We start from the raw sequence: 17,389 nt of genomic DNA, 5'->3' as shown, positions 1-17,389 counted from the left end.
GGACCGCAGCATCCGAGTCCAACCTCAACCTCGTACCTTATGGAGGAGATATAATATATTTCTCTTTTGCTCTCTACTGATCGCCCACCAAGAGTCACCATGGCTTCTAGAGAGGTAGGCAATTCCTGCCTGTTCCGGCCCAGTGCAAAGGGCAGAAAGATAGAATCACTATACTGACGCGACGCGCGAAAAAAAACAAAAAGGCCCTCCGCAGGACTGCCCTCACAGCCCTTGCCACCTGGCCCAAGGACCCCCTCCGACCGACTGCCCAGCTCGGCGAAGTCCTCTCCGCCCGGCTGAACGCCACCCCTCCCCAATTTCCCGGCCGTCCTTCCGCTACCGACGCGAGCTCTCATGACCAGCAGCAGGTCTATGCCATCATGTCCCTGGTCACCAACAAATACAGCAAGAAGTATGCGCTGGACCCGGACAGGAGCATGACTGGGGGGATGATGACGCCCAGGAGCAACCCCGGGTATTATGGGGAGCTGATGAAGGATCTGGAGGAGATTCCCACCAGGACATGGCTGCAGAGAGTCGGCATCCGGCTGAAGGGTATGATCAGGTTCTCGTGATCAGCTGTGACGGATGAGAACGCACAAATCAGACCGCCGCCAATAGATACCGATGACAACCGGGAACACGTCCGAACGCAACTGGCGCCGCTGCTCGAGTCACTGCATGGACTGCTACGATCCACCACATCTCGTGGTCGCAACGAACAAAACACCTTGAAAAGGCTCCCAAAAAGCCCTGAAGTAGAGTTGGGCAACCAGATATGCAGCCATCTGCTCCCTTTTCCGATTCCTCTTCTCTCAGTACAAAGAGGAAGAAGAAAGAATCAGAACAGGATAGCCTCCTGAGATCTTCTGGGGAAGATGGAAGGATTGATGTCTTGCGATAGACCCAGGTCCCTGTCTTTCTCTCTTGGTTTCTCCCCCAAGAGGCTGTCAGTCATGCCATCTTGGCTCCCGTCAAAGACGAGTGTTCCTTTGCGGATGAGGCTGCAGGGTCGAGTAGGTGTGTTCCATGAAGCAGCACTGCGGGTGGCGTGATCTCGGCAACGGAACTGGTACGGTTCGGTAGAAGACAACCCATTTTCTTGCGTGGTATGCGGTGATATTCTTCAGCTGTTACAGATGCATGCTATTACGTGTGGGGTTTGTACTGTACAATACTACCTCGGAAATGTATATCATCATGCTCGTCCGAGATCAGGCCGGTCTTCTTGGCGCATTGTGCAATCCGTGCTTTCCTTTAGGACCCGAGTACCACAGCTGCAATGTGACCACTACTCATCTTGGTCCACTTTATATCATGATGGTCCCTGCTTCATCCACCCCTGTCGGCATCAAATATATTTTCTCTCGGGATCAATCCGATCAAAACCCTCCATGCACTTCTCGTACATGGTAAACACGATTGCGCCACTCATAACCAGGCGCACCAGCCTGGGTGCGACCCCGCTCCAGAAGGTCAACACACCCTCCTCTCGGAAGATCAACCCGGCACACCTCACGCTGTTCCCGTACATCTGTCTCGCCTCGATGCTCTGCATCCGGGTCTTGATCGTGTCTAGTGGCTGCGTCACCAGGACCGTCACCAGCCCGGCCATGGCTCCTATGCCGAATGTCGCAGGAGTGGAGAGCTTCTCGCCTGGCGTCACGTAGGACTGTGCGGCCTGCTTGAAGAAGTTGTAACTGCCGAACCGTACTGCCGAGTTGGCGGCCTGGCGTGCGGTGGTGGGCACGAATCCAGCAAAGAAGCCGGCAATGCCGCGCTCGCGGTAGATTATGGGCACGGCGTGGAGGAAGCCGCGCATCCTCGGCTGGGCGCGCTTGCGGTCATCAATGCTAGGAAACAGAAGCGGGCGAGGAATAAGTACCATGCCGTAAATGTTGACACTCTGCAGTGTATGAAGCAAGAACCTACAGTTGTGTCTTGATGGATTCCGTGGGAGTCACTGCGAGCAGAGATTCTGTCACGCCGGCTGCGAATCCTGCAAGTGCGGCGCGGGGGCCGGTGACTTTCCCCTCGGCGTCGGCGAGAAGACTCTTATACTGGTCGAAAGCAACAAATCCTGTCAAGGAAAAGCACAATAGTCAGTGTCTGGAGATTTCCAAGGAAAAGGAAAAAGCCAGGACATGCAGGGCCAGGGCGGGAGAGAAGAATAGGCCATACGTATGCCAGCCTTAGCCGAGTTGCCAATGATCAGCGTCGTACATCCTGCATACCACTGCTTTCCGAATGGCGGCCATGGGAGCTTCTGGCCGTCCGGTAGCCGGCGGTTCAGCTGTGTTCTTGTTTTCGCAACTACCCAAGAAAACCCCCTTTCTTAGTCTCAATCCATCTGACTGCCGTACGTTTCTCTGACACGCCCCACTATCGCGTCGTAGTGGAGGCAATCATGCCAGCACGACGAGTTGATCACATGTCCACTCCATGCTGCCTTTGTGGGGATGTGAAACGGAGAGGTAAAAGGCCAGGAGGGAAGGGGAGTCGGGAGAACGGGGAGCAGCCAATAGTTTAGACGTACATTCGGCAGGATACGTGATTGCTAGAATTCGTCGTCAGCAGACCTAATCAAACAATACCCAGGGTAGGCAATGAGAGCTAGACTTACCAATCTCAATACCGCCCGCCAAGCTCCCCGCCAGGACCGACCGCAAAGGACTCGGGGGCGACAGCTTGTTCTCTTGCGCCGGCGTCACTGCAGCTGCAGGCGACGTGGTGGTAGCCATTGCTGGCGCCTAAAATCCACAATCTGCGGTCGGGATGAAGAGGAAATTGACCGGAGGATGTTGCAGCGCGAGGCGCGTCGAGCTGTCGTCGAGTTTGCGGTGCTGCTTTGTCTGGAATGAAGAAGAAGAAGGCGGACAGGAAAGGGAAAAAAGTTGCGTCGAGAGTTTGAACCCTGCGTCATCTGTGCAACCGATCGCGGGGCCCCCTGGCCAATCCTCAACCTTGCGACGCTACAGCCGAAGTCGGTGCCGAGGTCGTTTATTGTATTTACCTGCATCATTCGAGAGACGTCGCATCAGCAGACAAAATGGTACGAGGTCGAAAATATCTTGATCCACATATATTCTCTTCGATCAATCCTATCTTATGTATCCCTATTGTCGATAATATATTAATCGCCATGCGAGAACAGGTGCCGTGATGGTCTCCCAGGCATGCCCGCCGCCAAATCACGATGACCACCCAGAAGAAGACAAATGTTTCCAAGCCCTACAAAGACTTCCCAATCCACCCAAACCAAACCAAACTCCATATGCTAAGTCAAAAGAAATTTCAAACACACGCCTATTTTGCCGTGTCCGTATCTATGTGCTGTGGGAGACGTTGGCTGATATGATCGTCTTTCGTAGAGGCCACCATGGGCGAGAAAAGGGGGGAGGGGAGCGTTTATCCGAGAAAAGAACCAAAACGCCTGACCGGCCGGCCTTCCTTGGTGTGTCAAATGACATCTTTTGTTATTTTCCTCTCTTTCTCTCTCTTTCTCTCTCTCTCTCTCTCTCTCTCTCTCTTTTTTACCCCCATGCCTTTTCTGTGTCCAAACTTTTCCCACCCGAGATGCTGAGGCCTCAGCAAATAATGGTAATCCGAACGACGCGAGATCGATAAGAAGTTGAGTGGGTTAGAAAAGCGAATTATACAACTATCTGGCCCACCCATTCTATCAGAGACCCACGTCATTTTGCATTCTGCAGAAATGCCATGTGAATGCCCTTGATTGTGCCAAGAAGAAGCGTCTTGTGAGGACCAGGCAGCAGGCCACAAAATGGCCGAGAATAGCCAATAGGTCAGCCATGTCGCAGATATCCGACCATCATTGGAAAGTCAAGCCGCGCCGTCATGTTCGTCAGGTTCGTCAGACAGCTCTTCTGCTGAGTCGGTGAAGGCGTTGACAAAGACAGACTGGCGATGTATACACAAGGGCAAAGTAGACCAACGGAGGGTCTCTGATCGGATCACTGTCGGTCAGCGGGTTTCCACAGCAGCAGATCCCTTGCTGCCGGATGAGGCCTTGCCAGTAACATTGGTGTAGCTCCAGTTAGAGCCAACGCCAAAGCCTCCTGACTGTCGAAGTCTGCTTTTCTCCCGCTGTGCCGCCTCATCGTCGTCTTCCATGCTGAACACGAAGCTTGGATCTTCCTCGTCGATTGGAGTCGTGAACCGTCCGTTGGCGTTGGACCCGATCGAACCGCTGCTGATATGTCGCTCCAGGGCGCGGTTCCTCTCGGTCTCTTTAGAACCGATCGCTCCCAGGCCTGAGGCCATCATACCTGCCGACCTGGTATTGGCGGCACTCGGGTGTAAGTGCGGACTCGTGCCCAGACTGCTGTCGTCATTCAGCCTTATCCGCTGAATCTGCTGCGTCAGCGCGGAGAGTGATTCTGTGCCACTGCCAGTCCTGCTCCCGGCCAGGCTGGGCCTGCTGCTCGAACCATTCTGTCCAACGAGGTCGATCCCTGAGGCCAGACTCGAGTTGCGCAGCGGGCTGCCCACGTGTCCGAATGCGCTCGTGCCCTTTAGGCTCCTGCCCAGCGCACCCGGACCAGACGACTGCTCCTCCTTCTGCCGCTCGAATAGCGTGTTCCACCGACTAGGGCTGCCGGCGCCGAAAGGACTGCCGTACTTGGTGCTACTCTCGCCCGATGCGCTCTGCTCATTTCCGTCCGGCACCCGCACGCTACCCCTTCTCGCCTTCTCCGCCGGCGTGAGCAGGTCGTTGGCCAGTTCGCCCGGGACATAGTCCTCCTCGAGGAACAGGAAGTTGTCGTCCCAGTCCCTGTCCACCTTGGGCGCGCTGGAGCTCAGCAGCCTCGGCTTGGCGTACCTGCTGCTGCTGCTGTGCATCACGCGCCGGGTGTAGACCTCCTCGCCGATGGGCTGTTGGGGCGGACTACTGCCCATGTTCTCGGCATCACCTCCCAGCTGTGACGGAGACAGGTGTTCATTGGAGCCAAAGGCTGAGGTGTGCAGCATCTTGAGGGTCTCGGAGGTCCTCGAGTCCTTGGCATTGCTCAGCGACGGGGACGGGGATTCGATGCCGAACTTATTAGGGACGGAGGCGGGCCAAGGTCCGTACCGGGCTGCATGGGAGATGCCGTTGGAGTCGAAGGAGGCCGGAAGGGGTGCATCGAGCACGGACAGTCCCTTGACGGCTGAGACGGGCGACAGGCCGAAGCCACCACGGTTTGTCTCTTCCGCGCCGCCATGGGGTGAGCCATAGGGCGAGGTCGGGCCGCTGTACTGCGTGTCGATGGTGGGCAGGCCGCCGTCCATGCTTGGCTGCCTGCCCAGCCCGTGGTTATATCGGTCATCGGTTGCATTCGCGTAGGACGTGTACGGCGGAACAGCCTCGGCGCGCATGAAAGAGTTGGTCAGGGCAGAATTAGAGGAGTGTCCATACGCAAGGGGGTTCAGTCGGTTCCCGAAGTTGATGGGCGTGACGGTCACGCCATTCTTGCCATAGTTGATGCGTCGGCCGTCGGGCAGGACGTGAATGTTGGCGCACTTGGGACCGAATTTGCAGTTGCCCTATATAGAGGTGGTCCGTCAGTGCCTGATTGTGAAGCTGTTCATATAGACTAGATGTAGACGCCGTGCCGCTGTTGTGCAAGGCAACACACGAAACGCCTCTTCAAGGTCGTGAGGGGTGGGGGATGTGGGGGGTTGGGGGTTTTCTTTGTGCGGGTTACAGCCACAACCGCTCTCCGTCAGCCAGCCAAGCGGTTGTGGTATCACCGGAAGAGCGAGAGGCCAAGGTAAGCAAGCGGTAGCATGTGGTACCTACCTTTGCAAAGTATTTGCAGACGGTCTCGGCTGCCGCCCCGATATCGTGACTAAAAGGACAGGCTGACCCGGCCTGACATGCGCCCTGACGGAAGAATTTGCAGGGTACATGTGCGGTGTCTGTACAAAGTCGTGCGAGTCAGCGCTAGGCCTTGTAAACCATAGAGGTTGAAACGACATGCTGCGTCAGAGAAGGGAGGAAAAGGAGTAGAAGCTGGGAGGAAACAGGTCCTGCAGGTCAAGGCAAGACACAAAACAGGTGGGTTGGCAGGATCATCAGGTGAATTAAAGGGTGCATGGGCTGGTTGGTGGGAATGTGAGAGGAGGATACGCCAGCAAGGCGGGGTATCTGCCGAGCCAGTACTCGATGACATCCATATCTCGGTGTACTGGAGGGGCGAAGACGCAAGATGTCAAGGCGGCAGAGAGATACAGAGAACGGGTGACATTCTCGTTCGAGGGCAGGGCAGTTGATGCGAATATATTTCGAGGTGGTTGGGTGGATCGACACTCACTCGGAGGGCTTCTTGGGCCGTCGAACCTGGCGCCAGGGGGCGCAGGTGCAGTATTTCCAGGCGCAGACCCAGCTGCGACCGCATTGGACGAGGCCATTGCTGTGTTCGTGATCGACCCTTTTGAGCCTCCTCCTCCGTTACCGTTGGCGTTGCTGATGCTGTTCCCGCTGAGTGTAGTGTTGTTGCCGTAGCCTACCGCGCGCGGGCTGTTGTTGGAGACGACGCTGGCACCGTTCGTCTTGGTACGGCTCAATGGTTGCTGCTGCTGCTGCTGTTGTTGCTGGTGGTGTTGCTGGCGGTACTCGGAGAGGTTTTGCGCCGCCGGGCACCCGCCTTAGCTTGTGGGGAGGGAGGGGAGGGTGGGGGAGGGATTGCGAGTACGAACTCGAGCTGGCGAGCGAGTTCAGGCTGGGGTTCGAATGGTTCGTATGTGTGTAGGAGGACGGTGTGCTGTAGCCGTGGTGGGTATTGATGGCCTGCACAGCGTTGAGGTGAAGAGACCGCGGGGCGTTGTCGGCGGAAGAAAGAGGTGAAGGTTTTAATTGCTGCGGGTGCTGGTGTTGGTGCTGGTGCTGGTGCGGGTGAACGGTCAGAGGCGAGGGGTGCCCCGCGCTGGACAGCATGGTTGGGGGTCCTATCCTCGCTCACTCACTCACTCTCCCCTTAGGCCTTTTGGAGGGGCCTATGGGGGGAGGGAGGGGGGAAGGGGGGGTGGTCTGCTAATGATTTCCCCTCTGCAGGGCCCTAAGTCGGTGGGAGGCGGCAGGGCTCTAGGGCCTGGGGTGTGCTAGGCGGTGAGGCGGATCGGATTGCAGGAGCGCCAAAATGAGGGGTCGATAGGCTGCTGATAAGGCCTGTAACTTGCTGTAGGAAGGGGTATCCTCCCCCCAATCTCTTTTGAATGCGATAGCCGCCGTTGACGACGGGATTTCTCGAAAGGTGCTGAAACAAGGTAGGAATGAAAATGAAGTTACAACCCCAGCAAGAAGGAAAGCAACAACAAGAAGAAGAAAATGAATGAGGATGAAGAGGAGGAAGAGGAGGAGAAGTAGGCAAAGGCAACCAAGAGAGAAAATATTCTCGATTCTCAGCAGAATGTAAGATCCGACGATAACCTCGCCTTCAAATTAAGCCCGAAAGTCGACGACGCAATGCAAGCACCGCTCCGAGGGTTTTCGTTATCGGTGGGTGGGGTTGAGTATTTCCGTCGTTTATTTCCTCAATGTTTTCTGTCCCTCGTTCCCTTCCCTTTCGTCTTTATTATTCTTCCTTTGTTTTGTTTTTTTTCTTTGGTTTTTGTTCAGTTACCACTTCCGTCTCTTTTCTTTTGTCAAATGAGTTGGTGTGCTGATCTTGCTGCTGCGGCAGAAGGAGGAGGAGGAGGACTCGAGTCAAGCAGTGATCAATCTCAAGCGTTCTCCAGAATGGTATCCGTGTGTCTGCCTTGTTCTTCTCTTCCTTGCTGAGCAAATGATGCTGTTGTGTCTTGTCCGGTAGATTGGATCCACACGATTGGTTGTTTTGGGGGTTCCTTCAATTTCTCTTCGCTCCCTACTTCGGAGAGACTTTGAGAGACCTGCGACTGCCTCTCGTCTCAACAACGTCAAGCCAATCTAGATCTCTTTCTCTTCTCTCCACCTTCAGGATGATGCCCACTGCTTTGTGTGCTCGGACCACGCAACAGGAAGTTGCCGACAGGCTGGATCGGCCCCGGTGGATACTAAGGAATCCGGCAGGGGTGGGGTGAGTGTCCGTGTGTCTAGGATGTGTGATAAAGTAGGATGGATTTGGGTCCAGAACGGTTCAGGGAGAGGTATGTGTGCTGGAGGATGCACAGCTGCCGCCGAGAACCTGCCAATGAGGCCCCTTCTTGTGTATGCGTGACGGGACGAGGCGAGACTTGCTTGAGTCTGAGATCCGACTACCGATCAGGTCAGGTTCGAGAGGGCAAAGAAACATGAGGAGTGTGAGAGTGTCTAAGCCGCTGCACAAGGAGGCAGAGGAGCAGCAGAAAGAGGAGAGGGAGGGAAGCGGTGAATGGAGAAGATATCAAAAAAGAAGTGTAAGTGGAATATAGATATAAATGTGGTGGGCAAGCAGGCGAGTAGGCAACCAGTCAGTCTTATTATTGCTACTATGGCACGTGCGGTAAAACGCGGATACTTCGTAGACCAGACCAGGGAGCGCAGTTCCCATCTCTGACCAATCGAAGAAGGAAGAGAAACAGAGAGAGTGAAAGAGTGAGAGAAGAGTGAGAGATGGGAGGCTTTAGAGGGGGGCCCAATCACGCATGTATGTATTTAGGTACCGCATTGGTATGGGATGGCATTAACAAGAGGAGGGACAGAAGGGGGGGGGGGGGCAATAGAGAAAGGGGACCTTGGAACTCGATGTTACTCGATGTTACTCAAGCAGGAGGGGGAGGACGCTGGGCAGCAATTAATCACATTGTCCATGTACCTAAAGTACCAGACATGTCCTCTCTTCTTTTTCCTTAGTTCTTCCCTTTTTTTTCTCTTTTTCTTCCATCCTCTCCAGCCGACTCATCGCCTGTTTTACCTTTTGCCTTGTTTCCACAGGGGAGAGGCTGAGGACGAGTCTGCCTTGAGCATAGCAGCATGCAATGTATTGCTGCCCAGCTCCAACTCGTGCGCCTGGAGAGACGTGGGGCGACGAGAAGGGGGGCCAGGGGTGGAGGGGGCCGTTGCTGTTCCTCCATTCATCATCCTACATCTCATTCCCTCTTCTTTCAACAAGCCACACGATCGCGGCAGGCATAATTAAGCTCAGCACACAACAGTAACGAGGCAGTGTTGCCAAAATATTACACTCGGGCAGACGACATGCGCTTGACTCGACGGCGTGACAGCCCCCGGCGATACTTACTTATACATGTTACTTGTGTAAGAAACACGAAACCTGGGGGTTCCTGGCTGTCAGTGTGAGATGAGGTACATCAAAAGCACACATAGATACATGGGGACCAATCTAACATGGGGGACAACCTAGCATGGGGACGCATGTGGGGGTCTCGGATGGCAAGTGTCTCGTGGCTTGTCGATGGTGTCTCTCCCGGGCGGCTGATGACTCTGGCCTGCGGTCACAACGTGTGGCCTGTCGAGTACAGAAGTACAGTACAGTACAATACAGTGAGAAGACACCGCAGATATGGTCGTCAGGTCTGAAGAAGAGGAAAAGGAAAGGTGTGGGTCGTGATCGTAAACTCTCTCGTACCTGGGGAGGGTGTCGAGACATGCCCGCTGGACGCTTGGAAGTTGTGGCAGTGATTGTAGGCAGAAAGTTGGATGGCTGGTTTAATTGGAACCATTATCTTCTTTCCTTTTTTTTTCCCTCTTCTCTTCTTTTCTTTCTTTTTTTCTCGGTTCGTACCAAGTGACCTCGGGAGTCCTACACAGCCTCTTCGAACCCATTGTCAATTTGTGAGGAATAATAAAGACAAAAAAAAAAACAATATTGACGCGTGGCCATTCGTCACATCCGTAGGACTTACACAACATGCCTTCGAATAACAAATCACAAGCTACCTGCACGCGCATTCCCCTTAGCAAGCCTTGTGAAGGCTCGACGAGGCGGCGACATCTGAGCAGTCAGCTACCCAGCCAACCAGCCAGAAACTAACAGTTGCCAAATGGACCCCTCGTCTCCACGAGGCCAAGCCCCCGTTGGGCGTGGTGGACCTGGATGGGGTCGGGCCCGCCTGCAATGGCTCAACGTGAGGGCTTACGCCTCAGTGACCCTGAACCCAGTCCATTCCTCAATCTCAAAGACCCGCTAGATTAAGTATAGCAGGTTGATGATGCCATTATCGACGGTACCCCGCGCAAGCGGTGAACGATTTCGTGTGAATCTGCCAGAAGCACGAGAGACATGCTTGTGCTGTTCATAAAATTTTACACTTCAACCAGAACCAAATGCAGGATCATCGGTTGTCAGAGTGCGTGTGTGTTTTTTTTTCCATGGCCAGCAAGCCCTGAGCTGTATTTGCTCAGGTGTAGGGCGCCCTTGATGAATCACCAGCCGAGACTGGTGCAGTATTTAGAACATGTATTGGAGAGAAATCCGTCCTGGGTCCCTCCACCACGACGGGGAAACAAGAGCTGCATCTTCGACCCAGCTGCACAGGCCCGGTCCCTCTAGGGGCCACTCCCGAGGTTCGGCCGGTTGTTCTACCGGCGGGTGTGGAGGAGGGGTTCTTGATATGAGCTTGGACATTTGCTCTCCAGCTAAGTGCTGCGATCTTCATCACGACCATTGCCCTATCAGGAGCGCTGCATGGTCTATCACTGTATTACATGGTCCTGGTTCTGCAATCCAGGTCAACGACCATAAATTTGGGGGAGGGGGTGGGGAAGCAATAGCTGCCTTCGGAACCAGAGATGCCATGCAGGTTCAATCTATGGCCTGATCGAAACGAAGATGAGACGCGACCAGGCAGAATAGAATTTGTTTTTCGCCCCAGCCAGTTACACGTCCCGTTTTCACGCAAGTGGTCTTGATGCAGGACTCGACCGGGGGCACATCGTTCTCTCGGCATATGTCCTCGGACAAAAAGAGCCCGTACTTAGGATCGACCTCTCGGCGCAGGTTAAAAACCTCGGGTTGCCCCCAAGGGCAGTGAGACCGCAGGCTGCATGCTGCCCTCCAACTCAACAGGGTGCTTACCGTTGCATTGTCAAGTCGGCGCATGCTCGCAAAACCAACCGCAGCCCCGAGACACACAGGGTCGGTACCGTACCCACTCGGCTGGACACACCCGCCATACATAGTACCCTTCTAGGCAAGATTGTTCGGTTCTCTGGCTGCTGCTATGTACCATGTATGTCATGCGGGAATGCGTCGTTGTGGGTGCAGACGATCAGATGCAGAAATGGGGTCTTCGAGGTCATACGTACTATGCTACCTTGGGAGACAGACAGAACGCACAAGCTGTCTTCGCTTACAAGCACACACACACACAGAAAGAGAGACACACACACAGAAACGTGGCGGCCTCAAATCCGGATCCGAGATGGTTTCCGGTCCGGAACCTTACTTCCTCCAAGGAACTACAAGGTAAAATGTATGGGTCATTCCCACACGCAGACACACCATTCACACGCGCCACATACACACTCACACATACTCTCACACACTCACACACCCACACACGCACTCACTCCCACACCCATAACTGCTTACCTAGCTACCTACCTACCTACCTACATACATACATGCATGCATACATACATACACACCACCTGCTCAGGGAGAAGTAGGGCACGCTCCAGGGTCACTGGACCAGTGAGCGTCGAGGAACAGTCCAGTGTGAAGAAGACTTCAGGCAGTGCTTTTCGCTAATCACCGCAACCCTCCCCCCCCCCCCCTTCTCCTTATTCTGGCTGCCCTCCACTACCGGTATTTGCCTCATACCGGCTCGAAGAGGAAAAGGGGGACTTGCTGTGGCAGAGCAAAAGGGGCCCGCGGGGGGTCATGAGCTACAGTCACGGGAAGGATGATCCGAGATGGTGTGGTGGCTGCTGAGTCTGGTGTCGATATCTGGAATGTCGATGCCGTCCTGTGTATCCGTGTGTGTAGCAAAAGCAGCACGCCATGACCGTGATGGGGCCTTGTCTTACACGAGCTGTAAAGGTGGCTGGGCCGCGCGCTCCTCCTCCCTCTCTCGTCTTTGTGGGCGATGGCCCACAATCCAGCCTGACCAGACCGAGAAACTGATTGTCTCGTCACACGATTTGCCCCGATCTGGGCATTGCAGAGTCCCATGCTCGCTGACAATCGGATCTCTTACAAGAAAAGAAAGAAAAGAAGAAGACATAGAAGGAATCGTCCCATGGCTCTTGTTTCTTCCCTTGATAGGCTATAGGAGGTGCCATAAGCAACTTGGCTTGTCAGCCACAGTGTAAGCCGTGTCATCAAGTCTGGACCCGCCACAGGGTCTCTCTCTATCTATTCACGGCCGTCTCGAGACATACTACTCCTTGCCCAGGTGATCTCTGTACCACGCTACCTTTTCCGCTACCGATCCCACTAACTATTACGCCTATCGCGGCGGCACTCCCGTCTCTGCAGCACTCGAAGTGGCCGCCGTTCCAGCCGTTCTCCTGCACAACCTCGGGAATCTATGGCTCATGTTGCAAGCGGGTGCAATAAATATTCCGAATCGGATCCCAGAGTGTGAGACCTCGCTTGTTGGCCTTGATCGTTATCATCCCGCCCTCGTCCTCGCGAATCTTGCGGGCAGCAAGACATGCATAACTACCCATGGTTGCATAGGTTTACATAGTACTATGCAGAAAGAACTTGGTCAGCAGCGCGGTACTACTACATATTACTGTAGCAGCAATGGAACTGGGATGGGGGGAAGGAGGGCAAAAAAAGAAAAAAGAAAGAGAGAAGAAGAAAAGAAGGGATAGGAAACGGCTCGTGGCGCTGGAGGTGCTGTTCCGGGGTGGGCTGCCACGCTTACAGTGACTAAGGGGTACTCCTATGTACCATGGCAGGGACTTGATGGTACTACAGAGATCCGCTGCCAACTTTAAAGCCAGTGCAGTCGATGCGAGCCGTCCGTGCGACGACATCACTCTCTCTCTCTAGCCTCAAGCCTGAGGCCCCATGAGGCCTTATATTAGTCGCGGCTTGCGCGTTTGTACAAAACTACAGTCCCACGCTGGAATGCTGACGGTATTTCTGTACCACCGCCCCTCTTCCCGTGCTGCTCAAGGTTGGTTTTCTGGGGTGGGATGTCTTCCTTTTTTCCTTCCATTTATCTACTTTTGAGATCATGGATCTTTTCTTTTTCGGCAATGACACATTCAAGACAAAAGGGGCCTCCTGACTGGACACTGAAGCGCCTCTACCCGCAGCCCACAGAGCAACATCGCTCCGCATTCCGGGGGCCCTGTTGGAGCGGAGATCATCACAACTTATACCCTGCACACACTTCTCGCAGAGGAGAGAGAGACCGTTGGGGTTACATCGACAAATGGGGGGTGATGTCAAGGGGCTAATTTGTCCTTAGAGCGTGCGCATGGCGGAGACTTATACTCTACCGTACCGGAGTACTTCCGTGCATGCTGCACACCCATCAAGATAACGGGCCGGCCTGATTGGTATCCGCCCTTCTTGCAGCCTCTCCCGTCCGTCGTCAGTTGGGTTGAGAACTTCAACCTTTTGGACTTTATACATATTATCATGCCCATAGTAACAATAATCCACAGAAAGAGAGAGAGAGGGGGGGAGGGAGGGAGGGAGAGAGAGCGAGAGTATGAAGATGGAGAGGGCTGTTAGGCCCCAAGACTAATGTTGCTTCGCTAAAGCATGTATTTCTCAGCGCCGTACCGTTGTTGGCTCACGTTTTTTTGGGCCCGGATATTTCATGCACCTCCTTTCGGCATCGACAAGATCACTGTGCTGATCACCAGATCATCCCCGCTATACCCTGTGTGGCCGATCAGGTCATGACCGCTTGAGTCTGGAACCCTGGATGCAGACAAGGTGTGGGTGGGTGGAGGTGGGATGTCCAGAGGCGAGCTGGATCGCTCGGGGTTGTGTTTTGTCAGGTCAGCCTCCAAGCACACCCCTATGCACTCTCCCTCATGCACACCACCTATCCAAGACAAGAATGCCACACACCCCATCTGGCGGCCACTCGTCGCTAGCAGGAAAAGAAGAACAAAAGTCAAGGAAAGTAAACAAGCTGAGCACACCCCTCCATTGAACATTCTGGACCCTCATCCTCCCGTCTGCCACCCTGTCATTATTCCTTGTAGATGATCGTCGTCCTCTTCTCCTTCTGGTCCACTCAGGTCACACAATCCATCCTTCCACCCAAAAAGAGAATCCACTCTCTCATTCACACCACCTTCTCCAGACTCGAACTGCCTTTGTACCTTCAGGTAGCCCTGGTCTTCTTTTCTCTCTCTCTCTCTCTCTCTCTTTCGGATGAGGAAAACCCGTCTTCATATGATTGTGGTTATCATCTAGTCGCTTTCCTCATGGTGTACTAATTATGTAGAGAGGGAGCCAGGGGCTCATCGTCGTCACTTTGTCGCCACCTGTGCGGACCAGGTGTCTTCCGTATCACCCTGCACACTCTCTGGTGGCATCAGAGCGTTGTGGCACGTCGAAAGCAGCTCAACCTCCTTGTATGCTCAGATGGAACGGTGCCATCCCTTCGTCACCTTCATCTCTAACGTACTATACACATAGCAGGATAGTGACGGTGGCGGCTTTCTGCACTTCTTGTTGGCCCGTGGCTAAGCCAGGCTTCCGTTCTGAGTATAAGCCGTCACTGCGCCCTCGTATGGGTCTCCCCTGTCACTTGCAGCACGTCTGTCTGCGCACTGATTCGATCATACTTGCGACATGTAGTAGATGCCTCTGCCCGACCCGCGCCTCGTCAACTTATTGTACAATCAAGTCCAGGTCAGGCTATGGGTTGTTTTCACGCCACCTCGCTAATCGCGTCTCCGAGCCTATCATCCGCTACGATCGGCGTCAACAAAGCCACAAACTCCCCCTTCTAGACCATGTACATCGCGTCGTAGACTTATCAGACCGGTTATGTGCCCCACTTTTTCTTCCTTTGAATCTTCATACGTAACCAGCTGCCATACTTGTATATTTCTACTTGACCGAGGACTTGAGGCAAAGTGGTGACCTCTCTAGGCCTCACGTTCACGAGCATGCCCCGTCTCTTTGCCTCCCACTTTTTTTCCCCTGGACATTGTTCATAGTCTCTCCCAACTGCGACGAGTGAGAACTCACCATTCCAACCATATTGGGGAAAGGATCTAGTGAAGAGGATATCTCGTGTCATCGACGTCAACACTACAGCCTCATGACCAGGTTGCTTGGATCACCATACTAGCCCACCTTATTCCTCATAAGGCGAGCTGAGCCTGAACCCGCGGGGAAGAGAGGTATTGATGTACTACTATACATATAGTATGTACCCCTCTGAATGGTTCCAAGCCCAGCCAAGGGTTGCACCTGTGGGTGTCGACCGCTCAGGTGGTGGACGCCTCTCTTGAAGCCTCCAGACCCGACCTTGCCATCACCACCGCCCAGAGTTCACCCCACAGGTTATCCGTCATGATCGGCATGACATCTATCTATGTTCCCTTCCAAGCCGCTGATCCATGGCGGCTACGACCCGCTCATGCTGTTCAAGGATCTCCGGAGCGAGTGAACAGCCATGTCTCGGTTGAGCACCACTCAGCATAATTTCAAGGTATGACTGATGCGGGCGACAGATTTGCATAAACCTCTCAAGCGCTCTTCTCTTTGTTGATATCCAGCCAAGTCTCGTTCAGTGCAGTGAATATTGTCAGAAGCAAGCAAAGATAAGAAGATGAGTGCAAAGCAACGTTCACAATAGACGAACTTCAAGTGGTTATCTCTGAGTGAGGGAGCGCTCAGACGATGTACCTTCCTCTAGCCTTCCTGACTGCCCATCCCCTACCGTCGTTCATAGGTCTCATGACCTTTTCCCCTGCAGTCTGACGCGCAGTATGCATCCGATACCGCCTGGTATCCAGGTGACTATCATGATGTAACCTTGATTCCATGAACAGGCACACATCCCCGAGTCTCTTTTTAAAATACACGGTGTCCAAACTTCACAGCCCGGACGCCCATCATTTTGAAGCTTGACCGCGTCTGATCCATGCTGTGCGACTCTCTGATGGCCAAGTCGTTTCGAAACCTAGTGCGCCTCGCGACTCTCGCCTATTCGTCCAAGATTATCCCGTGCGGAAGCAAGCCTGTTTATGCAAGCACCCGTAGACCTCGTCTGGCACTTCAAGTATATACGGCTCAGTACGTGTATCACGACAAATCTCCTTCATATATACTCTGTTTTGCTCTCCTCTTATTTGGTCGTATACGAAACGCCAGCCAGAAATGAAGTTCTCGTCTACTCCCCTTGTGTGTTCGTTCTCCTTTATTGTTTTAAAAAGACCTATTTTTGGTTTAGTTTCCGGTGATCATGATTCGATTGCTCCAGCTTTTATGTGGACGACTTGCCTGAGAAGAACCCTGACGATCCTGATCAGCATTATCAATAGACGTACTGTGTGCCGAGCTGGTCACTCAGCTTCTTCTGCACACCCTCAAGTCACCAACGGACCCACACGACCTTGGCAGATAGATGACCACGGGGTCGCCACAGTGCCCCATTACCAGTCCCAGTATACGAATGATGACTCGTCATTTTTGCTGGACTCGGGTAACGATGAACGACACGAGCAGTACTGCAACGATCTTGAAATCACGTGGATTTAAAGTGGTATATCGTGAGGCGCTGGAGCCGGAATTCCGGTGTTCATCAGGTTTTCGGTGTAAGACATCCAGAATGAGAACGGTCCAGCGGTGGTCACTGGTTCAAGTTGAAGGCGTTGGGCAAGTTTTGTTCGGACCGAAAAGCAATCTACTAGACGATGACAGAGAGCCTTGCATACTCGAATACAAAGTGCTTCATCGACGGGGCAACAGCATCTCAACATGGCGTTGTTGATTGTCAGGAGTTTTGTCATTTACACATATATTTAGGGGCGTTACATTAATAAGCATGGGCATCTAAAGTACGAGTGGCCGTGGATCTTGCCCGAATAGAACTCGAAATGAGTCTCTCAGCCGATGTCACAGGTCACTCAACATCTAGAAATACATCGCAAAGTTCAAGGTGAAGAGAGGATCATTGTAGAAATTGCAGTGCTCAACAGAATCAAGAGGGCACGACTCTGTGGAATTCAAAGCACTGTTGACGAGATCGTTTTTGAAGACTCTGCTGTCCGGTGAGTGGACCAAAGACTAATTTGAAGCCTGCAATGGCAGAAACCCCTGCTGATCGTCGACTGTTTGCTTTAGATTCTGAAGTGATACAGGCATGATTATTGCGGCTGATCTCTTTATAAATGAAGTGCTCGATGAAGGATAAGAGCTTATATACAGCTTGCACGACTGACACAGTATCTACCTTAACTATATAAATGTCCTAGACCCGGACAGAACCATTCACAATAGATTGTAACGCTTTACTGGATGGGAATAAG

The 17,389-nt window shown here is 53.4% G+C and overlaps 3 protein-coding genes across 3 annotated transcripts; 1 reads left to right on the top strand and 2 right to left on the bottom strand.

Annotated features, from left to right (window-relative positions):
* Positions 1-548: 548 nt before the first annotated feature.
* M406DRAFT_293686 (uncharacterized protein) lies at positions 549-2,741 on the bottom strand (the record flags this gene model as incomplete). Its single annotated transcript, XM_040919093.1, has 5 exons — positions 549-1,853; positions 1,933-2,080; positions 2,182-2,313; positions 2,537-2,557; positions 2,624-2,741. The coding sequence occupies 5 exons, from the start codon at positions 2,739-2,741 to the stop codon at positions 1,352-1,354; spliced, it is 921 nt and encodes a 306-aa protein (XP_040774959.1). The 3' UTR covers positions 549-1,351.
* A 327-nt stretch (positions 2,742-3,068) lies between these two features.
* On the top strand, positions 3,069-3,759 carry M406DRAFT_104526 (uncharacterized protein). The gene has a single exon (XM_040915103.1). The coding sequence runs from the start codon at positions 3,163-3,165 to the stop codon at positions 3,625-3,627; it is 465 nt and encodes a 154-aa protein (XP_040774958.1). The 5' UTR covers positions 3,069-3,162; the 3' UTR covers positions 3,628-3,759.
* Positions 3,760-4,014: 255 nt separating this feature from the next.
* M406DRAFT_227591 (uncharacterized protein) lies at positions 4,015-6,360 on the bottom strand (the record flags this gene model as incomplete). Its single annotated transcript, XM_040915776.1, has 3 exons — positions 4,015-5,547; positions 5,804-5,922; positions 6,318-6,360. Coding segments are annotated over 3 exons (1,695 nt in total), but the record flags the coding sequence as incomplete, so codon positions are not given.
* Positions 6,361-17,389: the final 11,029 nt, after the last annotated feature.

The sequence above is a fragment of the Cryphonectria parasitica genome, assembly GCF_011745365.1.
Source record: "Cryphonectria parasitica EP155 unplaced genomic scaffold M406scaffold_6, whole genome shotgun sequence".
Lineage (NCBI taxonomy): Eukaryota > Fungi > Ascomycota > Sordariomycetes > Diaporthales > Cryphonectriaceae > Cryphonectria > Cryphonectria parasitica.
This window is presented reverse-complemented; position numbering and strand designations above follow the sequence as displayed.